This window comes from Culex pipiens, chromosome 3 (genome assembly GCF_016801865.2).
Source record: "Culex pipiens pallens isolate TS chromosome 3, TS_CPP_V2, whole genome shotgun sequence".
NCBI lineage: Eukaryota > Metazoa > Arthropoda > Insecta > Diptera > Culicidae > Culex > Culex pipiens.
In genome coordinates this window covers 109,249,585-109,272,811 of record NC_068939.1, presented here as the reverse complement: position 1 = coordinate 109,272,811, position 23,227 = coordinate 109,249,585, and the positions used below count along the sequence as shown (strand labels likewise).

Here is a 23,227-nt window from a genome sequence, read left to right as displayed (position 1 = left end):
GGCTTAATCTGGCGCCCATTGTGCATCAGCAGCACACGAATGTGACCATGTTGACATTCGGAGATAGGCGCGCGTCTTTGGGGCACATAATTTATGCGACTAGACTACGGATTATACGACGACGGCCTTTGTTATCGCGAACTACCATAATTCAGCGTGACGTTTCGTCAAATTGGAGCGACAAATCTGCTAACTAGCTGATAGTTGGATGCTGGACGGGGCGGGAGGTCAGTCTTAACCGTTGCTTTCTCCAGAACGGATCGAGCACACAAGTAGTGTTGCGGTGATTGCGACGGCGTGCTTCTGAACGAGCAGGATCGTCGACTGAGCAAGTGCAACGGGCTCAAGCTCAAGGTAAGGAGTTCAATCGCACATCAAGCTGATACTTGCGGATTATATTAGCGTTTTATTGAAACGGTTATTGTTGAGTACATATTTTCACGAGACAGTCGGCTTTTGCAGTGCTCAGTCGTGTTGCCTGTTTTTGTTAAGAATAAGAATTTTTAACACGGTCACAGATTCTCAGGTAAATTAAATTCTAATAAACCAGTTATCTTACGTTCTCTAAGACTGAACTCGTAATTCATTATCCTTGAGAACCTTGAGAACCATTGAAAACCCCTAAAAATAGAATCATTTGTTGTTAACGCTAACAAACTTATGTTTACGCGTAAAATAGATTTTTTTTACAAAAACATAGCATGATGTTTGAAAGAATCTAAAAACGGCTAAAAGGGGCAATCAAATAAAAATATAAAATAATGATTGGATATCAACTATTCAAAAATTCTATTCTGTTGATTAACGCGTGTCCAGGGAGCTCAAATCTACCATACATTAATGAAACTGTATTTTGGGTATTTTTACCCTTTTTGGATGATTTTTCAAACTTTAGTGAAATATTGTAGAGAAGAACTAGATATATTTTTTTTCATCAGGGAATGATGACAGACTTTGTGTCAAAAAAGGTGTACAGCCCGATTATCCAAAGGCCTTGGCAAAATTTCACTCCGGATAATCGAATCACGCAAAATAATAAATTTTGTAGTCTTATTTTTGATTATTAAGCTTTTGTTATGACCCTCGAACTACTCTAATGTGATTTAGAATTTTTAAATCCAAGATGGCGGCCAAAATGGCGATGATGAAATATTCTAAAAATCCATTTTCTAATTTTACAGGTAAGTAAGAAAATGAAAAAAAGTTTTTTTATCGTGATCTGAGATCCCATACAAACTTTCTTTAAACGAGTCTGGACTATAATATTACATCAGGAACTGTTGAATTTTCATCAGGTTTACATTTTTACACCTTTTTTAGGTAATGTTAATGATCTTCTTAAAACCAAATAAAAGGGGGAAAATTAATAATACTTTTGATTGATTTTTGCATTCATTTATTTACAAACTATATATAAACTTCAATAGATTAATTATTTTTTATCTTCATTTTCCGGACTATCGATTTCTTCAATTTCCGCCATGTACTCTCACGTTTCACGAAAATGTGAGCTTGTTGATTTTGTCTGCCAGTTGCTAGTAAGTAGTTGCGAAGGTCATCGATGTTCCGAATGCTGATCTTTCCTCCTGCAGAGTTCACCCAGAATACGCGATAAAATTTGCAGCTTAAGTGAAGGGTCTGTTGCACGAACGCATCCCGTAGAACTCGATGGCTGCTTTCGCGGAACTCGACTTCACCGCTCTTGAGTTCAACGGTTACTTTAAGTGTAGCGGGATACGTCATTGTTGATGGACAGGTCGAACTAAGTGGTACTTAGTGGTGGAAAATGTTGTAATTTATATGCTATATTAGTTATACCTGAAAGACACATTGCTACCTAGTAGGTAGGTAGGCCGGTAATGTAAGCCTTACTAAGTCAGTGTGATATGTTGATGACATTGTTACCTATCATGCCTAAAAGATTTCAAACAAACACTTTTAATTAATTCAGAATTAAAACATCGAAAGTTTATGCCAAACATTAAAAAAATATATCAAACAGGCATAATCAAAACTTAAATAGCCTTAGCAAAGCATATTGTTTACCCAAACGCTACCGAGAAACAGGTTAGGGTTTATGTGGTCCCCTCCCGGATATCAGGTTCCAAACCGATTTAGATAATTCTTGTTGCATTCGATCCGGAAGGATGTCGAAAATCACCTCTAACAAGGTAGAGCCGGTGAAAATGCATTTCCAACTTTTTTTACCCCGTTGGGGCTACAAGTGTTAAGCATTCAGTGCTTTGTGGTTGTTGGTGGATTCTGTTGAACATGTTCCCAGTTTTACAGAAATGCTTAATTCCAACTTAAGAAGGGCACGTTTTTTGATGGAAGACAAAGAGGTACATAGATACTTCATCAAGATGTATTTGTTCAATGTACGTAGCAAAAGCTAGTGGTATCAACTCGTATCTCAAACATGTTTGAAAAAGCTGGTTTTGGACAATTTATTTTCATCTTGTCATGCAAATACACCAAAGCTTCCTACCATAAATCAAAATACTTATCAGAAGTATCTAGTTCGTCTCGCAGATGATCGTGCAAATATCTTATCTTTCTCTCGTTGAATCAGCTACCCCGCTTCGACTAACCTATTTAAATCTCATCTGTTTTCAGCACTCTCTTCTGCACTGGATACAATCCATAACCAAGCATCATGTCGTCGGCGATTCCTTCCGATACGACAACGGTCCCAACGGACTCGGACGCTGCGGGCAACGGCCATCAGAGTGTGGACGACCTGAGCCGATCGCTACAGCGGTTTAACTGGCCCGACTACATGGTGTTTGTGATGATGCTGATCAGCTGCATCTTCATTGGGATATACTTCGGCTACAAGGATCACCAGAAGCACAAGAATCGCAAAACGGCCCGGCGGGACTCGGAAGCACTGGATTATCTGGTCGGTGGACGAAAGATGTCCGTGTTTCCCGTGTCAGTTTCGCTGGTGGCAAGGTGCGTATATGATTTGAAGTTTAAGACAGGGTTTGACCATTTCCGAGTCATGTAGCCTAGTGGTAACGCTTCCGCCTCGTAAGCGGTAGATCGGGGTTCAAATCCCGGCTCGGACCAACACAACTGGTGATCGTTTCTCTTCTAGATTCGATTGCTTAGTAAAGGGAAGGTAGTGCATCGTCACAAGCTGGACCTTATCAACGACACCTTAGGGAGGCGACCTATGGAATGATAACATTAACCATAACATGTTAACATTAAGTTAAGAATGAAACTGCCACTGAATCCGCTTTGTAAATGCCGGCCCCGATACTCTTCAAGGGTGTTCCCCTCAGGAACTGGGAAAGATTTACTTTTTTGACCATTTTTTGCGTTTGTTACAGTTGGATCTCCGGAATATCTCTGCTGGGAACCTCGACGGAAATCTACGTGTACGGTACGCAGTATTGCTACATCGTGTTCGCGATAGTTCTCATGGGATTCGCAATGCATTACATATTCTTGCCGGTGTTCCACGATTTGCAGATAACATCGGCTTACGAGGTAGGTTGAAAAATATATAAGTAAAAAGTTTGAGAATGTGAGAATGAATGTGTTATGAGCATAAATTATGTTGGTTCCTCCAGAGTTTGTCAAAGTTCTTTCATCTTTTCTAGTATCTGCAACTCCGGTTCGATAAGCGGATGAGGCTATTAGGTTCGATCTTGTTCACGCTAGCTTCGGTATGTGTTACCCTTAGATTGCAAAGGATACGATCAATAACTTGAAACTCTTATCCTTGTAGCTTCTCTGGCTCCCAATTGTCGTGTACGTCCCTGCGTTGGCCTTCAATCAAGGTATAAGATAGTAGTTAGTTGATTTTTAACTTCCAATCTAATGATTCTTTTACTTTGTTCTCGGTAGTATCCGGAGTCAACATTCACGTGATCACACCGATTGTCTGCCTAGTTTGCATCTTCTACACCAGTGTGGTGAGTTGCCCTTGTTCAGAGCTTGATCTTCATAGATTGTAACGAACATTCTTCTTGTAGGGTGGTTTGAAGGCCGTAGTTTGGACGGATGTGATTCAGACCACGGTCATGGTTGGTGCTATGATCATCGTAATCGTTAAGGGTACAATGGACGTGGGAGGTCTTGCAGTGGTCATTGAGAGGAATTCGGCAGGTCAGCGGTTGGAGAAACCGATGTTGGTTATCATAGATTTTAACTCATTTCACGAATAACTTTGAATCAACTGTACTTTTCTAGTTTCGACCTTGATCCGACAGCTAGGAATACCTTCTGGAATCTATTCATTGGTGGTGCCTTTTTCTGGACATCTACCAATGCCACTAACCAGAATATGATCCAAAGGTATCTGTCACTTCCAACCTTGAAAGCCGCTCGACGGGCTTTGATACTGTTTCTATTCGGAACAACTGCTGTTTTATCACTTTGCTGCTACAACGGTCTTCTGATCTATGCGATGCATCACGACTGTGATCCACTGAGTACCGGTCTGGCCAAAGCCAAAGATCAGCTGGTTCCACTCCTGGTCATGGAGGTGCTAGCGATCTACCCAGGACTAGCCGGACTGTTTGTTGCCGGTATTTTCAGTGCTGCCTTGAGTTCCCTTTCGACAGCACTAAACTCTCTGTCGGCCATCGTTCTGGAAGACTTTTGCAAACCGTTCGTGAAGAAACCTCTGACGGAATTCCAAGTTCGGTATCTGATGAGAGCCTCGGTGTTGGTGTTCGGAACTATAGCTGTCGTCCTGGTGGTAGTCGTGGAGAAGATGGGAGCCGTACTTCAATTATCGATGAGTCTTGGTCCTGTCACCTTGGGTCCACTGTTCGGTCTATTCATCATGGGTATGTTCTTCCCTCGAATCAACGGAACTTGCGCGATCATCGGAGCCGCCGGAGGACTTCTCACCATGTCCTACATCGTAATCCGATCACAGATCTCAATCGCCCTCGGAGAGTTCACCTTCGCCGAAAAACCGGTCACCGTTGAAGGATGTGCATACGACTTCACACCGCTCAACAAAACAATAACCTTCCCTACGGACGGCGCAGATTCGCACGTGGAAAAATCCCTCCACCACGTTTCCTTCCTGTACTACACCCTGATCGGCTCTATGGTCCCGACCATTATTGGGTACCTATGCGCCGTAATCAAAAGCTTCACCGTGGGCTACCGACCGGAAGAGCTGGACATCGATCCGCTCCTGCTAGCCCCATTCCTGCGAAAGTACCAAAAGCCAAGCAAAACGGCCCACATGGCCGAGGTGATACACGAGTTTGAAACGAAGGACGTGCAACTCTGAGAGTGCGAGTGCGGTTCGGTGTGAATGCGATTTGAAATAAATGAAACATTTCAAGACTGAAAGCTGTGAGGCGAGAGCTTTCAACATTTTGGTTTTTGAGAGAAATCCTGTTTATTAATGCTTTCCCTTTGAGGAAAATTGTATTTTCAGTACTTGCAGTTGCGATTCGATAAACGGATGCGAATGTTTGGCTCGATCCTTTTTATGGTGGCGTGTGTAAGTATAGCTAATTTCTTTTAATTTTCCGTTTTTTTATAAATATTTGTTTGTGAAATGTGATGGATTATGAGAATTGATGCATTTCCAATGTCAAATGAAGCAACATTGCACCAAAAGTTTTTTTTCCATTAAAGGCTCCTTACAATTATGCGGGCTGATCATACAAAATGGGCACAACAATATTCACATTATTTAAAAAGCAATACAAAAAATAAACAATATTTTTAAATAGTGCATAATTTTATGTAATTGGCATTGGCATGCAAAATATATTGAAAAGCTGAGAAAATTTTCTTAAAATTTCTCTTTGACTTTGTTGAAATTGGACTGCTTGTTGCTGAGATGCAGCCTCTTAAAATTCATTTTTTTCATCCATGAAGTATTGAATAAACAGGTTAGTTGTCTAAATTCAAATAATTAGCTTGATATAAAATTTTTACAATCTTGAACAGATTCATGGTTTAGGTTCTAGAGTTTATTTTTTGAAAAGGTTCTATTTATGAATTTATGAGCAGAGCCAACCCCAACCGTATAGCCAAAAGTTGTTAAAGGTCCTTTTAAAAAGATACTCTTGATTCTCTTAATCAGTAAAGTTAGGGCTTTAGAATCCATCCATAAATCACATTTTTGGAATTTTTAAAATTAGAACCTTTTCAATAACGAAAAAAATATTTTAGTTGCTCTGGATGCCAATAGTAATTTACGTGCCAGCTCTAGCGTTTAACCAAGGTAAGATCCAGAGAATGGTCCTTTTCATGCCATGTTGAACAAATTACTAAACAGATTATCTCCTTTGCAGTCACTGGCATTAATGTTCACACAATAACTCCAATAGTATGCTTGATTTGTATATTTTATACTAGTGTGGTAGGTATTAGCAAAATGATGACCAAGTTGTTGTTGTTGTTGTTGATTTTATTAGGGGAACTTTAACCCTATGGGTCATTCGCTCCCGAAAATGATGACCAAAGAAGGATTAAATTACAGTCATTCCTATAGGGTGGCCTCAAAGCGGTCGTCTGGACCGACGTCATCCAGTCCGGGGTCACGCTGGGTGCCCTGCTAGTGGTTCTCATCAAGGGTGTCGTCAGTGTTGGTGGACCGGGCGTGGTTTGGGAACGCAACATGGCCAGCAGTCGGATCGAATCGCCCAACTTTGATCCGGATCCAACGGTACGCCATACGGCCTGGGTGTTTCTGATTGGGGGTTCGGTTTGGTACACTTACGGGGTGTCCTGCAGTCAGGACATGATCCAACGGTACCTTTCACTGCCAACGCTTGAGGCGGCTAGGCGAGCCTCCCGAGGATTCGTTTGTGGAATGCTGCTAGTTTATTCGATCCTGTTCAGCCTCGGGATGTTGATCTATGCCACGTACCATGATTGTGACCCGTTGACCACCAATGTAAGAGTGATTTATTAATGGTTCAAGTGTAAGCTTTGATAAAGATTCATTTCAGTTGGCCAAAGCTAAGGATCAACTGCTACCATTGTTCGTGATGGACACATTCCAGGGTTATCCCGGTGCGGCAGGTGTATTCGTCGCTGGGATTTTCAGTGCAGCGTTGAGCTCACTTTCGTCTGCCTTGAACGCCTTGGCCGCTATTGCATTTGAAGACTTCTGTAAGCCTTATTTCGGCAACACACTGAGCGAAGCGCAAATTGGTTACATCCTGCGTGGATCGGTTCTTCTCTTTGGAGCCGTTTCGGTGGTGTTCATCTACATTGTCGAACACCTGGGAGCGGTGATGCAGCTGACGATGACCCTGAGTTCTACTTCTGGAGGACCCCTGTTTGGGCTGTTTGTGATGGGCATTTTTATGCCCTGGGTTAACGCAACGGTAGGTCTCATTTTATGTCTTCACAACTGAAAAACATCAAAGTATTTTCAAATTACAGGGCGCCCTGTACGGAGGTCTGGCCGGCCTTTGCTCGATGGCCTATCTGTGCTTCAGGTCGCAGGCATCACTAGCAACGGGTGAGATTGTCTACACGTCCAAGAACGTCAGCATCGCAGGATGTACGTACCAGTTTGAAAACACCACATTCCCGGAACCGACCTTTGACGAGATGGAAAAATCTTTCCACCACATTTCATACCTTTATTTTACACTTTTTGGAACATTTGTTTCCTGCCTTGTGGGGTCTGTGGTCAGCCTTGTGAAAAAGAGTGAAAACGAGGAACCTTTGAACCAGCAGTTGCTGGCTCCGTTCATCAGGAAATACTTAACCGAAAAATGTCAACCATCCGAACACGTTGAACTGACAGAAACAATGCTTGAGAAAACTGTTCATAATGATATTCATAGACCGGAATAAAAAAAGACTTAACAGCACTGCAAGAACTGCCTTCAGAATCATTTCAAACATCATTGTACCACAGACAACAGAAGTTTGGGCTCGATTCTTCCCTTGTGTAAATCATTGCTACAGTTTTTTTAGTTGTGGCAATCCGTTTGTGGCGCTGCAGTCGCTTTGCCCTGACACATTGCCCGCTGTCAAAATATCGCTTTCCGCCTACTGTCATTTTCCATTTTGTTTGTTTTCAACGTTTGTAACCGTTTGTTCTGGATGAAAAATTGATTTCAGCCGATTTCAACAAAATCTGTCGCGCTTGCATCTGCTTGACAAATGTGAGGCAACCAAAGTGGCCAACCTGGTTCCTGAACCGATTTTAGCCCCGACGGATTGCCGATTGGAGTACGGCGTCGTTATAGAGGAGGTGTGCAAACGACCGACGTTCCAATCAAGATCCCCTCGGAAAATACGGTCGCCCGGTGTCATCATCAACGCAACGGAAGCTGCCACACTCCCCCCGCACCCAATTTTGATTTTATTTGTGTTCCTTGTCAGCATGATTCGCAAAATGACCTCTATGCCACTCATGGAAGAGTATGGGAAGACGAGGGGTGTGGAGGTGTTTGAAGATCGCTTGCACTGGAAATCCGGTGGGGGAAACTGACGCGCCGGGGAGAACTGTCAAGATTTAGGCCTTTGGTATGGCGACGAGGGTTCGCCGGAAGTGGCGGCACTTGAAGGTGGGGTGGGTTTCGAGGGCGTTGAAGAGGTTGGTGTCTTGGAGGTGAGGGTATAAGTGATCTAGCTGGTTTGTCGGTTCCGGAGATAATCTTCGGAATGCGGTCGTTTAGGGTCAAAACGTTTACGGGGTTGGCCGTGATAGTAGCTTTTGCTGACGGCGCCGATGACTTCCAGACTTTATCCCAGTTCCGGATTGTTTCGTTTCTGATTCCGGATCTTTTCTCCTCCAAGAAACGCTTGCCCATCCTCCCGATTTCCACCGGGTCTCCTCCTCCTTTTCGCTCTTCGCTTGGTTTTGTTTATAAACACAACCAGCAAGAATTTGACAGCCTCAAGCGCGGCCTTGGTTGCTGTGTTTAAAAAAGCATCAGACTAGATTTTTTTTTTTAAATATCGATAATTAAATGAAAAAAAAACTTCCATGTGCTCGTAAATCGTGTTAATTAATAATTGTAGTAGATTTACTATAGCATAAAAACATACTCTTTACCTATTTACATTTTTTTCGAAAAATTTAAATAATATATTTTTTAAATATTTCTGGGTGATGCATTTTCAAACACACCTTCTCAGAAAACCATCATGGCTGGCTTTAGAGAGTGGCAATCGAGGTTTTTAAGCGAAGATGGCGTTCGAATGATGAACGCCCGAAATGTCAAATCACGCAGTGGTACCAACATTACGGAAAAAGTGTACCATGGCATGACAGCCACATTTTTTTCGAATGTTGGTGCTACTGCGCGATTTTGACATTTCGGGCGTTCACCATTCGAACGCCATCTTCGCTTAAAAACCTGGATAGGCTAACAGATGGCGCTAGTAGATTAGCAGGATGCGGCTGCCATGTTTTTACACACGATTTTCAAATTATTTTGTTCTAGCCGCTACGTCTGTTGTCTGTGATTGTACTGAACTTATTGTAAAAGCAAGAAAGGCAGAAATGAACCAATGACTAATAAAAGAAAAGATTGATTCTGTTAAAATTTGTTGTTGTAATTTATGGTTACTCATAATCATCCGGTAGCAGGTTGTCGATTAATTGATAGCAAATTTAGTATGCCATCGTAAACCATAAATATCCCAACAACACGCGTATATAATGAAACTCACCTCGCCCACCGTGGTCACATAAAAAAGATAAGGCATCAAGTCAAAATCAGGAGCTCTCGAGGCAGCTTCCCCGGATCATAACCATAAACTACACAAACGCACACACGGACAAGGGTTATGATTTCTGGTTTGTTTCCACCATTAAAGTCAATCATTATGTAAATGAGTTGCTAAATCGCGAAATTAAATTTCCAGTCAGTGGTCATAAATAACGACACAATTTACTGCTCATTTGACGCACAGCACGGTGTTGGTGGTCATTTAGAAAAACTGGCAGGTACACAAACACTCACACCACACACACCGGTGCGTTTGTAATGAATCCAACACAACCGTAAATAATTACCACCTGACAATCAATGCCACCCCACGAGAGGTGGAATGTGCAGTGCATCCAGCAACAACAGGTGAGGTGGGTTTTGGGCTTGACGCACTTTCCACAGATCGTAAACCGCTTCCATTTATTAATCATAATTAAAATGTACAGTTTTATTTCAGCTCATATCGTCGTGTACAAAGCGGTCACAGATTATGGGGGGTATTAAAGTTAATCACCGTGTAGTCGCGTGTTTAATGTGGGTAACTTGGAGAAAAATAAACAATTGCGCGTGAGCATTTAAACGCTCCGACACATGCACTGAAGGAGGACATTTACATTAATTAATTTTATAAAACTAAGAAAATAAACCCCTCTGCTTCTCAGCAAGCTGGCTATTGCATTCGTAATCAAGATGGTACTCGCTTCCATTTGGTCATTGGCGTATCCTTTAAATGTAACGTCACGCTTGCCCAAACCCCTCTATTTATGAATGACGCCTTATAGAAAGATCAAAACGTTGCGTTGAAAATTGATTATTATACCGATTCTTCGGCTCCTTTTCGAAAAAATCCCAAGTTTTTTTCAGTGTTTTGGCTGTAGTGGTAAAATAAAAGAAGAAACCCCCCAATGTTATTACATATTTGGAAAGATAATTAATTTTCCTACAAAGAAATATCATGCAGAAGTAACCATATAGTACCTGTGCTTCCCCTGAAATGAAAATGTAGCGTGACGGGACAACATCGTAAAACTGGACTTTTAAAAGGCACACTACAAAAATCGCTACAGTTTTGCCAGTTTGATTTTTAAAAACTTTTGCTCTTCTACACATTAACACAAATTAAAAAACGAATCTTGTGCTCCTTGAACTGAACGAATTGGTTGAAATTTGAGTTTTTGCCAGCCATTTTTTTTCGTGACGGGACAACGAAAGGAGCAGATTTATGAAAAAACTCCTCTCCCATTCAATGGCTTGCAGACCATATTTTGTCAATATTTTTGGCTTTTTAGGTAAGAAAACGCATTTAAAGCACATTGCAATTGTTGAATCATAATAAAAATGATATCTTTCATATTAAAAATCACATTGAAAATTGAAAAAGTGACATTTTGGTGTAGCTTCGCTAAGAATCGGTCATTAGTCGGATAGCTGTTAATATTTCATTTGAAAATTCACATTTCAAGACTTGTAAAACAATGTTGATCTAAATTTATAAAATCCTCTGCTAATAATGCCACTAATCAAGCCATTTTCATGAAAAAATATTTTTTTGCCAACAAAATTTGTTTACAGAAAATTCAAATCAAAAGACATTTTTGAATTCTGTTTCAATGAAACTTTAAACTTGTTACTAGCAACTTTTATTGTGTTTTTTTGTACTTGAAAAAGTATCCAGATAATCCAAAAATGTAGTCTGCTTCTGATCAGGATTAATTTTCTTTGAGAATATCGTGCCAATTTTTATAGACGTTTCGTAATTAATGTTTGTCCCGCCCGTGTGGATCAATCCGAGGTCGACGGTTCTGGACTCACAATCCAGAGGTCGACGGTTCTAATCCCGCGTGGTTCGTGGTTTGTTCTAGCAATGGTGGCCGACAGCTATAAAGTCAACATCGTTCAATTAATGATAAAGTTAAAAAATTTTTTGATGAAACTTGTTCTTCAGGTTTTTTTTAATGTTCTACCATGCTCAGTATGATTACATACTAGTCCGTTTCTTCCCCACTTCGACAGGCTACGGTTAAACCTTGTTTTATAATTTATGATACTCAGAAATTAGTTGCTCTGAATTATTATAAACTGTGGGCAATTCAACCAACATTGATTTATTTTGCCACAAAAGCTAATGAAAAGATGAATCATCATTTTTTTTTTTTAAAAAAGTCTAATAACAAATAAAAACATTTAAAACTGCAAAAAAAGTTTGTACGCCTTTCGATTTATTACTACAAAAAAAAAAGATATTTGTTGATAAATCACCTTTAGGCGTCATCCATAAACTATGTCACGCTCTATGGGGGAGGGAGGGGTGGGGGGTCTGAGTAAGTGTGACATTGCATGTTATAAGTATAGGAAAAGCTTGACAAAGAGAGAGGGGGGGGGGGGTAAATTTTGAATGATTTTAGCATGACGTACTTTATGGATGAAGCCTTACTCCAGTGTTCCAACCTCTAATAGGCATCCTGGACTGATTTAAAAAATAATTTGGATTGAATATAAAATTTACTAATTACTTAGTATAAAAGTTTAAAGAGTTAATTACCATAGAAATGCTTAATAAACATTTTGGAGTGGATTTAACACCGTTTTAGGGGTCTTTGTATCGATAGAATTGATTTTTTGTTGGAATTTTGTACCAACCCGGGATCAAGTCGTCGGAAGTTTTGAAAAAGTAACTTTTTGTGTTTCTCTTTTTTTTGTCGCTCGTGTCTGTCGCGGTTGACCTGAACAGCCAGGACCAACGATGGCCAACTTTTTCAAATCTTTTTTTTTTTTCGTAAGATTTCGATAACTCGTGATGGTTACAAGCAAACCCCTTGTTGTAATTGAGCAACTTTGTAGAACATTGTTACATTCTTAAAAATAACCCTGCAAATTGTCCTTAAATTGAACTGTTCCATTTTTTTTACATAATTAGTGATTACGCCATCAAATCAGGCGTCCAATTTTACAGTCCCTTGGATACCAAAAATTCTATATCATAACCATTTTAGGGTACAAATTGGTTCCTAAAATTAAGCTTAAATTCGTGATATTATTGTTCACAACGATAAAGCTTATTCTGTTTGATCCATCGAAAAAAAAATGTATTGTCAATTATTTTTTGCATTTCAATAAAAAAAATTATGGAAAACAAGCCTTACCCGAAAAACTTCGTCTTTTCCTTTTTTTTCTGGCTTGTTTGCTAATTCAGCATCCTTTGATCAAAATTTGATTTTACGTGACTTTTCCCATACAATCTGCAGATTTTCCGGAATCGGTTCCGGAGTGGCCAAAGTTGTAACTTTTTGGCGTAAGAACCTTCCTTGGGCTTATACGAACATAACGCAACAAAGAGCACCTCGATCCGATGTTCCGTATTGAACTGATTCGCGTTCGAACAAAACCGTCGAAATTTTATATATATATATATATAAAGATGGTTTTAAATCGTGTGTTTTATCGTTGTACAGAAAAATTTACGTAGGGCTTAAGGACCCTTTTATTGAAATACTCGCCTTTTAAGAATGTTAAAAAATGGAAGGAGTCGTACCGCTTCTCCGTCTCGAGATATCTAAAAATTAAGCTCGTAATCATGATAAGGGATAAAAAATAACTCCTCAGGACAAATCTTCTCACAAAATGAAAAGAGGACGGGGCCACTGCTGAGTGAGATGGAGAGGAGAATGTCTCCAAAATGAAACTTTCTTTCACCATGGTAGCAAAAATAGGAAGTGCGCATGGTTGCTTAGCATGATTCCATTACACTTATTCTCAAATTTAAAATTTATTTTTTTTGGCTTGTTCAGAAAGGCCGAAACTGAAGCGTTTACAGACATCAAGTTTAAAAAATGTCGAGTTGTGTTATGGCTTTTGTAAGATGATAATTGAATCATTTTTCCAATTTGTTGACATCGAAACACGAACACGAAAAAATTTTAAGAAGAAAATTTGCGATTTTGCAATTTCAAAGCAAAATCACATCACATTCCCCGCCCATGACATTCGTCGATCACCTGGGAGGGGCCCACCAAACTCCTCCGCCGTCATTAAAAGCAATCCACTCATAAACATCGAATTATTTCTTCACTTTTGCTAAGCTCCCTTGCGGCCTCGACAACAACGATAAACGGACTTTGCGATAATAATCCATAAAGCCAGCCAGAAGGCAAGCATCACACCGCCCGGCCGTTCTGTGCCACGCGAATCGTGGTGGCCCCGCCAGAGCCTGAAGAGATTACCTTTTGCTGGGTGCATTTCGCAGTACACTCGGGGGAGAGAGATTTTAATTAATGCCTGGACTCGTGCCCTGCCACCTGGGACGAATCCCACCACGGAACGTGACTGAAACCTCCGCGGTCGGTTATGAATGAGCTTTTTGAGGAGGTTCTGGGGCAAAATAACCAACGTTCAATCGATCGATTGTGGTGGGTCGTAACAAATTGTAATGTTGTTCTAATAAATATAAAAGCCCACCTTAACGGCCGATAATGAGATCGTAAAATAGTTTTACGACCCATCTTGAATTTCACCAATGAGTGGTCAGTGATACCTGATGGTTGCTGTCGTCGTGGAATTGTACCAGTTTGCTGATCCGGTAGGAGTCGTAAATGTGCGTTGCTCTTTTTTTTATCCGTCTCCAAACATGACCACGACCACGGGAAGTAATGCGATAAATCTTGAGTACTAAAAATCGCACCTTAGGCAGAACGGCAGCGAACCTGCTTCGAGCAATCAGGACAGATAAATTGGCCAGAGGTGTGGCTTGGGGGCATGGTAACCATGTAAGAGTTACAGTTGGATTAGTTGTGAAAAACAAACCCGGGCTACGGGCCTGAACTTGGCACACAGTTTTTGTTACGTCTGCGGAATGACGTGGGATTGACAATTTCTGTCCCAGCCAGGATTGCAATAAAGATAGGAATCTGGCTGATCTGTGGCGTCAATTACAGGTTCAGCTTTTTGCATTAATTATGGTTACGACCGGTGGTCTATGAGCGATACTTCGAAATGATCATTAATAGGCCAGCTACTGGAGCAGATTTTATTCGTCACTCAATTTACAAAAATATCAACATGATACATCTTGGCAATTTCACCGTCTATCCAATCGCGGTAGTAAGGAACATTAACGTACACACCGGGCACTCCGTGTGCCCCACATTCCGCCCCGAAGGCCACTATTCCGGCCAGGTAGTACTGGTTTTCGGCATTCGGTATTCGGCACACCAGCGGAGATCCTCCGTCACCTTTGCAGGCGTCCTTGCCCGATTCACCCCCCGCGCAAAGGAATCCCTCGTGGAGTTGGAAGTACCGATCGTTGAGCTGTTGGCGCAACGCCTTCTGGCACTGTCCACGCGGCACGATCGGCAGCTTGGTTCGTTTCAGAATGGACGAGTTCCGGCCGTTGATGTCCTCACCCCAGCCGGAAAACACACACCGTCGGTTGTCAAAGTTGTCGTTTTGGCGTGGCAGACAGACCGTCCCAACCACCTCCGTGAACCACACGTGCTCGTCGATGAACAGAATGGCGATGTCGTTCTGGAGCAAATCGTTGTAAAAGTGCGGGTGGATGATCATTTTGTGGACCGCCCGATCCTGGGGTGGGTAGATCTCCACCATGTTTTCGAGGTCCCACTCGCCGAACCGGACACGCAACTGATCCGGTTTTTTGCCCTCGACGCAGTGCGCGATCGTGAGGACCACTTTGGACTGGATGAGCGTTCCGCCGCACAGGTAGATCTCGTAGTCCGCTTGCAAAGTGTACACGAAGGCCATCCACGGGAATTCACCTGTTGGAAGAGATATCATCTTTTAATAATGAAAAATAATCTGGAAAAGTTTTAAATGCCTTTTGATCTGGAAACAGGGGTAGATGCACCCATTTTGGTTCTAACTGAGTAGAGGCCATTCTTGAGATACTTGAGGTCAGAAATTTAAAAATACTACGTACACTACGTTAAATTATAATTATAATACCATATTTATAAAGTTTATTTTCTCAAAAAGCCAAAATCTCGATCATAGACATAACCTTCGATAACCTTCCATTTTATAATTCTGGTTTCCTCACTGAAGAAAGAATGAAAATTCTGATTGGAAAATAACGTTTCCATTAAAATCACATAAACCCTATATCCTTTGAACCTTTGGACTCGGAATCAAAAACTAAACAAATGTCTGTGTGTATGTGGTTGAGTTTGTGTGTGTGAGATTGTTTGTGGAAATTATGTCCAGATCCATAATGGATAGTTTTTTTTTACCTGAGCAATTCTCCACCCAACCCGGAAATGGATTTTACTTATATTTTTTTATTTGGCTCGGACTTTGTGGGGGCCTTCCCAATGACCTAAGAAGTAGTGTAGTTGGTTCACCCATAAAAGTCTTCATACAATTTTGGCAGCTGTTCATACAAAAATGGTACGTAAATATTCGAAAATCTGTAACTTTTGAAGGTATTTTATGATTAATTTGTTGTCTTGGGCAAAGTTGTAGGTATTGATGAGAACTATTCAGGAAAAATAAGTACACGGAAAAATGGTGATTTTTTAATCAACTTTTTTTTCACAAAAAATAAATTTCCCAAAATCCGTATTTTTTTTGTTTTTTTAATAGGACAAAACCTCGCATCTTTTAAGCCATTCAGAAGTATGGACCAAAAACATTGAAAACATTGAGAATCGGACTTTTCGTTGCTGAGATATCGACATTAAATAAGATAACTCGTCGGCAAAATTTTGGAACATACTTTTGAATGGCTTAAAAGATGTGGTGTTTTGACTCCTAAAACATTTAAAAAAATCAAAAATTAAAAAATACGGATTTTGGGAACTTGAATATTTGTGAAAAAAGGTCAATCAAAAATTACTATTTTTTTCGTGTACCTATTTTTTATATAGTCCTCATTAATACCTACAACTTTGCCGAAGACACCAAATTCATGAAAAAAATCTTTGAAAAGTTACAGACTTTCGAATAATTACGTACCATTTTTGTATAAACAGCTGCCAATATTTTATGGAGATTTGTATGGGTGTGTGCGATTTAAATGGTCGAAATCGACCGATTTCGTAGGGAATTACTCACCTTTCGAATAATTATAAATTGTGAAGAGCAGGCAACCCTATCTCATGTTATGGCTACTTAAGTGATAAGGAAGATGTTTTAAATATTGCATAACACAACTTGACATTTTTGAAGTTGTGTCAGTAAACAATTCGCACCCACTTTTATCTATGTAGGTAGCAAAAATAAGGGGGTGCGCATGGTTGCTTAACATAATTACGTAGCATTTATACCCAAATTTGCATTTTTTTTAATTGACAGAGAATGCACTTAAATTCAATTCTGTCGATCTATCATAACTTGACTTAATTGAAACATTTACTGCCATCAATTTCAAAAATGTCAAGTTGTGTGATTAGAAAAGTATTTTTTGAGTTATATTAGACATCTGTGCCATTTTGAACGAATTTGATAAAGATTAACTCATTGATACCCGAGACTGAAGCTGGTGAAAAAATGTTTTTCATACAAAAATTACGTTCGTTCTTAAATCGCTAATATTATTTTAAGATCAAGTTTTTCAGCTTTGGCCTGTTCGACAAAGTTGTAGAGCAAAAAATTAGCTATGAGAATCTCACTTTTGAGAATATCTGAAGAAAAACAGCGCCATCTGTTGATAAAATCGTTGAAAATTAAGATTCTTCATAATTTTTTTTCGATTTTTCCCATACAAACTTCACCGCCGATTATCATTGGGCAAATGTTGACCAATTTTGCTCGTATTTGGCTCAAAGGCTTAAAATATCTCAAAGATGAAAATGGATTAATTCATTGAAAATAAATTCAATAAAAAAATTAAACTTTCAGTTAATAATCTTGGTGTTTCGGTATTTTTTGTAGTCCGTCCATACTGTGCTATGGGTAAGCTTGCACTATTTTCCCAAAACTTACCGTACTTTGCCTTGCTCTTGTCATGGTACACGAACTTGCCCACGCCTTGGTTGTTTCGCGCCGCGCAAACCTTCTCTTCCTCGTCGGGCGCCTCGGTGTCCTGCAAGAGCAAACGCAAAGAGAATACAGTCTTCAAAGTCTTCGTTCCTCGCGCGCGTTATCAACAATCGTTGCCGATCATCTTCCTCGCGGCGTCGTCGTTTCATTACCGGTGCTCGCACAATTCGCTCGTACGGACAGCACTTCAAGTTCCGGCGGCGGCACTCGTCGGAGCTGGAACGATCAAAACTGAATGGTCCATTGTTGTGTTGGTAAAGTTATACAACAGCTAAAGCACTCGGTTACCTGAAAAACTCCAGGTGCACTTCGTCGTACACGTTGACGCTGACCGGTCGGCATATTTCCGGCTCGATGCAGAGTCCTCCGGGACATTTCTGTGGCACGAGTGGAACAAACGAAAATCAGGGTCAAAACTTCCGCTACTATACCCGCATCTTCACTCACCCGTTTCTCCCTTGCTGAAATTGCTACAAACACTTGCAACAAGATCACCAGCGGTGGCCACAATCGAAATCGCATCTGTTTACAAATGGACATAAAGAGTGCACAACGGCCGTGCTACTGCTTATCGTCGTAGACTTTCCGTCCTTTCACTGCTGGCTCTGCTGGAGTTGATGAGGCTGCTGCTGCTGTTGGAAAAGTGTGGTTCTGCTCATTTTCACACCCCGGGGGTGTCGGAATCGGTTTTCATGGACGGCACTTTATATCGAGTTGCGTTTCAATCCAGATCAATCGATCGATATCCGCGTGAGAAGATGATCTTCGAAGATCACGTTTTGAGGTCAGCCTAGCTGTGTGAACTCTTGTACGACTGCAACGGAACTGAACACGATCAGCGATGAAGTCGAAGTTCACGCGGAGGCATTCTACGGTCTGGACACAGTCGAACTCCCTCGATGACGGAAACAGAGCTTCCTGACAAATGCTTATCAATCCAACTGGTTTTGCCGTATCAGCAAACGGGGTGACTGTACTGAAAACGCATTCTACTATAAACATAAGCCAGCGAAAGCGTCCACCACATGGTCTTATCAACGAAGAGAGTGTAGCTGTTCATTGAGATGAATTGTTCTTGCTCTTGAATCGAAGCCGCGTTTTTAGTGAAATAAATAATATTGCCACGAGAGGTAATCATACAAAATGTATAAGAGTAGTGTTTGTGAGCTCAATCGAAAGAGGGGCTTGATTCCTTGTTCAGGAACGTTTACATTTATTATAAAACTGCCCATAATTGAAAATTCGGCTATTATGCCAAAAGAAGTATTCCGAGAAAAACGCGTTTTTGTGTTTGTCACCAATTCTTCGCCACGGCAAGTTCAAAGGGAAATGGAATATTAGCCGTTTGGTTTTTTACATTGGCAGCCAAAACTATACACTATTTTAGTGAAATTCAAGTTTCAGAAGATGCGTTGGAACATCCTCTACAACCTGGTGACACTAGGGGAAATTCTCGTATGTTTGGCAGGTTAAGCACTCGCTCCTAACTCCATCTGGCTGATTTTCACTATTTAAACAATTTATTTTGGAAAACTGTTTATAGAAATTTGCTTGCTCGCTTCCTATTAAACTATTTATCAAACGATTTCAGTTGAAAACGCGTTTAAATAACCCCTTCTCAAGATACAGATTTTGAAATGCTTGTATGGTGAAACCAATTATGCAAAATCATTTATTTGGACATAAGGAAACGATCATCTAAATCATAAAATATAAAAAAAATCTGAGGGGGGTACACAGAAAAAAATGTGAATTTACTCGACACGGAAAAAATGAATCACATATAAACTCAGTTGATGTAAACTTGAGATTCGATGTAAAAGGTTTAATCACACGTAAAATCATTTTTTTTACGGATAATTTGTTGCAAATTTACATCAAATTGCATTTAAATTTAAATGTTTAATGACGTGCAAAAGTGTGACACCATAAATGATTTAACATTCGGAAAAAAAATGTGTGTAGGGTAGAATATTGCTTTGCTTGACTTGACGAATAGTAAATTTATCGATCGAAAATGGACTGGGACTTAAAAAAAAAAGTTCAAATTTGAATTGTAGTTCATCATTCACTATTAAATCAATTATTTAATGATAAATTTTAGTACAAAAATATGGCTATGATTTTGGAAATAATTATTGGAAAAGCTTCACATTGTAGGTACTAGTAGTAATTCGCAGAGCAAGATTTAAAGGAAATTTTGTTTAATAACTGAGTTCTTTCATGTGATTTCTTCAAAATAGTCATAAATGTATCTCTAATGTAAAATCAATAACCTGTACCGGTCGAAAATTTCCTATGCATTTTGGTGGTGGTGAAACCATGCGAATTGTCGGTCACGCCAAAATAAATCTGGCTCAAAGAACGATCAGTGGCCTCGGATCATCTGCATTCTTTGGATGAAGTGCTTACATAAATGTGAACAAAGTACACAATAAAATACAAAAGTCCAGAAGAAATCAAATTGAATTCCCAAGCATTTGGTTACGAAACAGTTTATTACTACACCGATAATCCTCTTCGAAAAAAAAAATTACATTTTATTCCCCCAAAGAAGAGCTACCAAAAATGTCGCTGTACCAGTTCGGGAACCTGCCAGAATTTATTGCCTTTTTGACCCATAATGACAAGTGCGACCGGCGTTCACTCGGGCCCCTCCGAGGCGGCTTATTATGCAAAGTGTTACACAGTAAATATTAATTCCCCTTAATTCTTTCAATATTTGTCAAGCCAGCCAGAAGAATAATTACCATCGACATCACAATACACCATTTGGAAAATTTATGAACGCCATTCGGGCGAGATTGGCGTCTCCGTTTTCACGTATGATTATACATCTTTTATTTTTACTTTTGTCTGATTTCGCTTCACCGATACCGTCTCGACCATTCGTTGCACATATTTGCATCGTTTCATCGCCCAAACTCTTCTGCTCGTTGTAACTTTTCGTGTTCATTTTTATCGCCCCTCTGGGAAAAACAAACTGTTATTGCGCTTCGACTGGTCACTACTGTAAGGATGAAATTTCTCGAAAAAAAAAGAAAAAAAATAAATGTATTTTCACGCTTTAGATAAACCATTTTAATTGGACACTTTGATCGTCTTCTGATTTGCCATTAACTTGACTTTTATTGTCCCGCACGATTATTTGTCTGCCCGGTGTTTGGCGTCCTCGCTTCACACTTTTGGGGGAAAAAGAGAAAAAAAACTGCAGCGCAAAACCAATTACCATAAAACAATTTCATAATTTTAAGGATAATAAAACGGAAACCGGTGTGGATTGGGACGCTCCGGCTCGGATATGTTTATTTCGGCGAGAAATGGCAGAATGCTATTGAAAATTACGCTTAGTTGTCATCGCCCTTAACTTTTGGGCACGTAATCGTACCATCGCAAACCCTATATAAAAAAAAACCAATAAGGGTTCACTCTCTAGGCAGTTGGACTCACAATCCAAAGATCGTCAGTTCGAATCCCGGGGTGGATTGAAGCTTAGGAGTTTAAAGAGGTTTGCAATTACCTTCGGGCACCTAGTTTCGAGTAGGAATTTCGCATTCGAGAACGCCAAAGCAATGCTGTAGAGACAAAACAATTGATTGATCGATTTTTGATTTTTTTAGCCTTATTGATATGTTCAAACTTTGAGAATTTGTAGAGGCCGTATAACAAAGCATCAATCAATATAAGAACAAAAAAGTGCATTTTAACTTAATTTGGCAGTGACAAGCACCATCAAGGCGGCGAAATAAAAGGGCTCTTAAATAATATTAGCAAAATTTGTAAACTCGTTTGGCTACTGATTTCACTCGTGCTTCCACATTTATGACGTCTGTGCTCCAAACAAGGTGGTTGAAAAATGAGTCTTTTGAATTCTATAGAGACAGTTATGGATTCCACCGAAATGGTCATCATTGATTGTCATAATCTTGTCATTTTCATATTAACGAGTTTCTTTGAATGGGGATACAAAAACCGGCAAATGAACTGTTCTCCAATTTTGTCTAACGTCATGATTCGAGATCCGGACACTTAGTAGCTTATCATTTTTGTTATAGCTGACAAAAAATCATGTAATAAGTTGGAAATGAAGAAATATCATCAGGATGTAGTATTAACAGTAAGTTTTAAGAGAATGCAAGCAAAATATGTATTTTCTAACAATTTTTCATCAGAATTTGAAAATTAAAATGACTTGTTGTGCTTCGAATCCCGGACACTGATAAAAGCTGATTCGAAATCCGGACACTTTTGCTTCGAATTCCGAGTGATCCGTTTTTGATAATGAATCGCACAAATTTGGACTGAAATGTTAGGTCTCAAATTAGCTGTTAACATCAAAACAATTGACATTTTATACAAAAAATTGCTAGAATTAAAGGAAATCAAAACCATAAATTTCTGCTTTGCCTTCCCGGTGCTTCGGACGCCTATGAAATATTTCACGTGAAATGTTTCGCATTTTTGGTAATCTTATAATTTTATTTTATTTAATTGTTTTGACATTAACTACAGCGTTCAAACAAACTTTAAATGAAAGTTGATGTTAGAATTCATCAAATAACACAGTTTTGACATTCATAATGCGAACTTATATCCAAATAATTGATAAAACAAGATGAGGTGTCCGGGTTTCGAAGCGTCCGGGAATTCGAATCATGACGTTATCTTCTATTCCCGGAAAAGGTCAATGTACTGTGCTTGATTTGGCTCGGGTAAAGTTCTTTCTCCAGATGTTGAATTGAATTGAAATCGTGGCCAACTGGCTCAAAAAGCTCTAGGAAATATAATCAATCAACAGAAATGACGGCCGGAGTGCTTTCAAATGTGATTGATGCGGGGGTGGGGATTTAAATCTGCTAAAAATCAAAATTTGCACTTTAAAAATGTTTTTACTTTTTAAAACAGCTCGAGGGAACAAAAATTAACCTTCATCGAATCTAATTTAATTCGGGTGCGTCACTGGCCTGTCACTAAAATTGAACATCATTCTTCACAGTTCATCACCCACTTGCAAACAAAATCAAACAAAGTCCGTTACTGTTCTCCATCCCCTCCATCAAAGTGGATCCAAAATAGAAGCACGTGTTCGGCGCCCTCGGACGTGCCGTAATAATGTTGCCCAAATAAATCATAAAATAAATAAATCCCGTGTAATTTAATGAGCCAATTGCTCACTGAGTCTCTTTCTTCATATTCTTCCTCTTTGAGGCAAAAGTACTTATTTTGAGCTGCTTATTTAAAGTGGTCAAAACTGATCGAAAAACGAGCAACGTACGAACGTCGATCCCTCGCAGCAAATTACGACCACGCTGAAATGTGGTAGGCATCTGCGTGACCAAATGACCAAATCTGCTCGTCCCAGCATCATCGGTCCATACTTCACCACGGAAGACCTGCTGCTGCCTCTTTGGGTCACTGTGGAGGGACAAAAAACGGAACAGAGGCGAAACAATTTCGAGAAATGGCCAGACGAAAGAGACTCGTGGCGTAGGGTCTCCCCCGGACAGACCCCAAAAAAGGTAATGAAGTTGTTAATCATAATTAGGGTTAGTGAAATTTCACGA

General features: G+C 40.0%; 2 protein-coding genes across 5 annotated transcripts; one reads left to right on the top strand and one right to left on the bottom strand.

The window, feature by feature from the left end:
• The first annotated feature begins 192 nt into the window (after positions 1 to 192).
• On the top strand, positions 193 to 8,907 carry LOC120423445 (sodium-coupled monocarboxylate transporter 1-like). 3 transcript variants are annotated; one of them, XM_039587263.2, is made up of 9 exons: positions 193 to 354; positions 2,617 to 2,955; positions 3,339 to 3,498; positions 5,414 to 5,479; positions 6,160 to 6,211; positions 6,282 to 6,349; positions 6,482 to 6,886; positions 6,942 to 7,322; positions 7,381 to 8,907. In XM_039587263.2, the coding sequence occupies exons 2-9, from the start codon at positions 2,657 to 2,659 to the stop codon at positions 7,798 to 7,800; spliced, it is 1,851 nt and encodes a 616-aa protein (XP_039443197.1). In that variant the 5' UTR covers positions 193 to 354; positions 2,617 to 2,656; the 3' UTR covers positions 7,801 to 8,907. The 3 variants fall into 3 exon arrangements, with proteins under 3 accessions (XP_039443197.1, XP_039443196.1, XP_052566439.1); XM_039587262.1 differs by lacking the exons at positions 5,414 to 5,479; positions 6,160 to 6,211; positions 6,282 to 6,349; ... (1 more) ...; positions 6,942 to 7,322; positions 7,381 to 8,907 and adding exons at positions 3,612 to 3,677; positions 3,740 to 3,791; positions 3,859 to 3,926; positions 3,987 to 4,141; positions 4,204 to 5,325; XM_052710479.1 differs by lacking the exons at positions 193 to 354; positions 5,414 to 5,479; positions 6,160 to 6,211; ... (2 more) ...; positions 6,942 to 7,322; positions 7,381 to 8,907 and adding exons at positions 389 to 526; positions 3,612 to 3,677; positions 3,740 to 3,791; ... (1 more) ...; positions 3,987 to 4,141; positions 4,204 to 5,325.
• A 5,773-nt stretch (positions 8,908 to 14,680) lies between these two features.
• Positions 14,681 to 18,758, bottom strand: LOC120423448 (phenoloxidase-activating factor 2-like). 2 transcript variants are annotated; one of them, XM_039587267.2, is made up of 5 exons: positions 18,111 to 18,758; positions 17,952 to 18,040; positions 17,816 to 17,894; positions 17,607 to 17,706; positions 14,681 to 15,442 (listed from the first exon to the last, which is right to left on the bottom strand). In XM_039587267.2, the coding sequence occupies exons 1-5, from the start codon at positions 18,201 to 18,203 to the stop codon at positions 14,706 to 14,708; spliced, it is 1,098 nt and encodes a 365-aa protein (XP_039443201.1). In that variant the 5' UTR covers positions 18,204 to 18,758; the 3' UTR covers positions 14,681 to 14,705. The 2 variants fall into 2 exon arrangements, with proteins under 2 accessions (XP_039443201.1, XP_039443202.1); XM_039587268.2 differs by having other exon boundaries at positions 17,816 to 17,879; positions 18,111 to 18,756.
• Between the last annotated feature and the right edge of the window lie 4,469 nt (positions 18,759 to 23,227).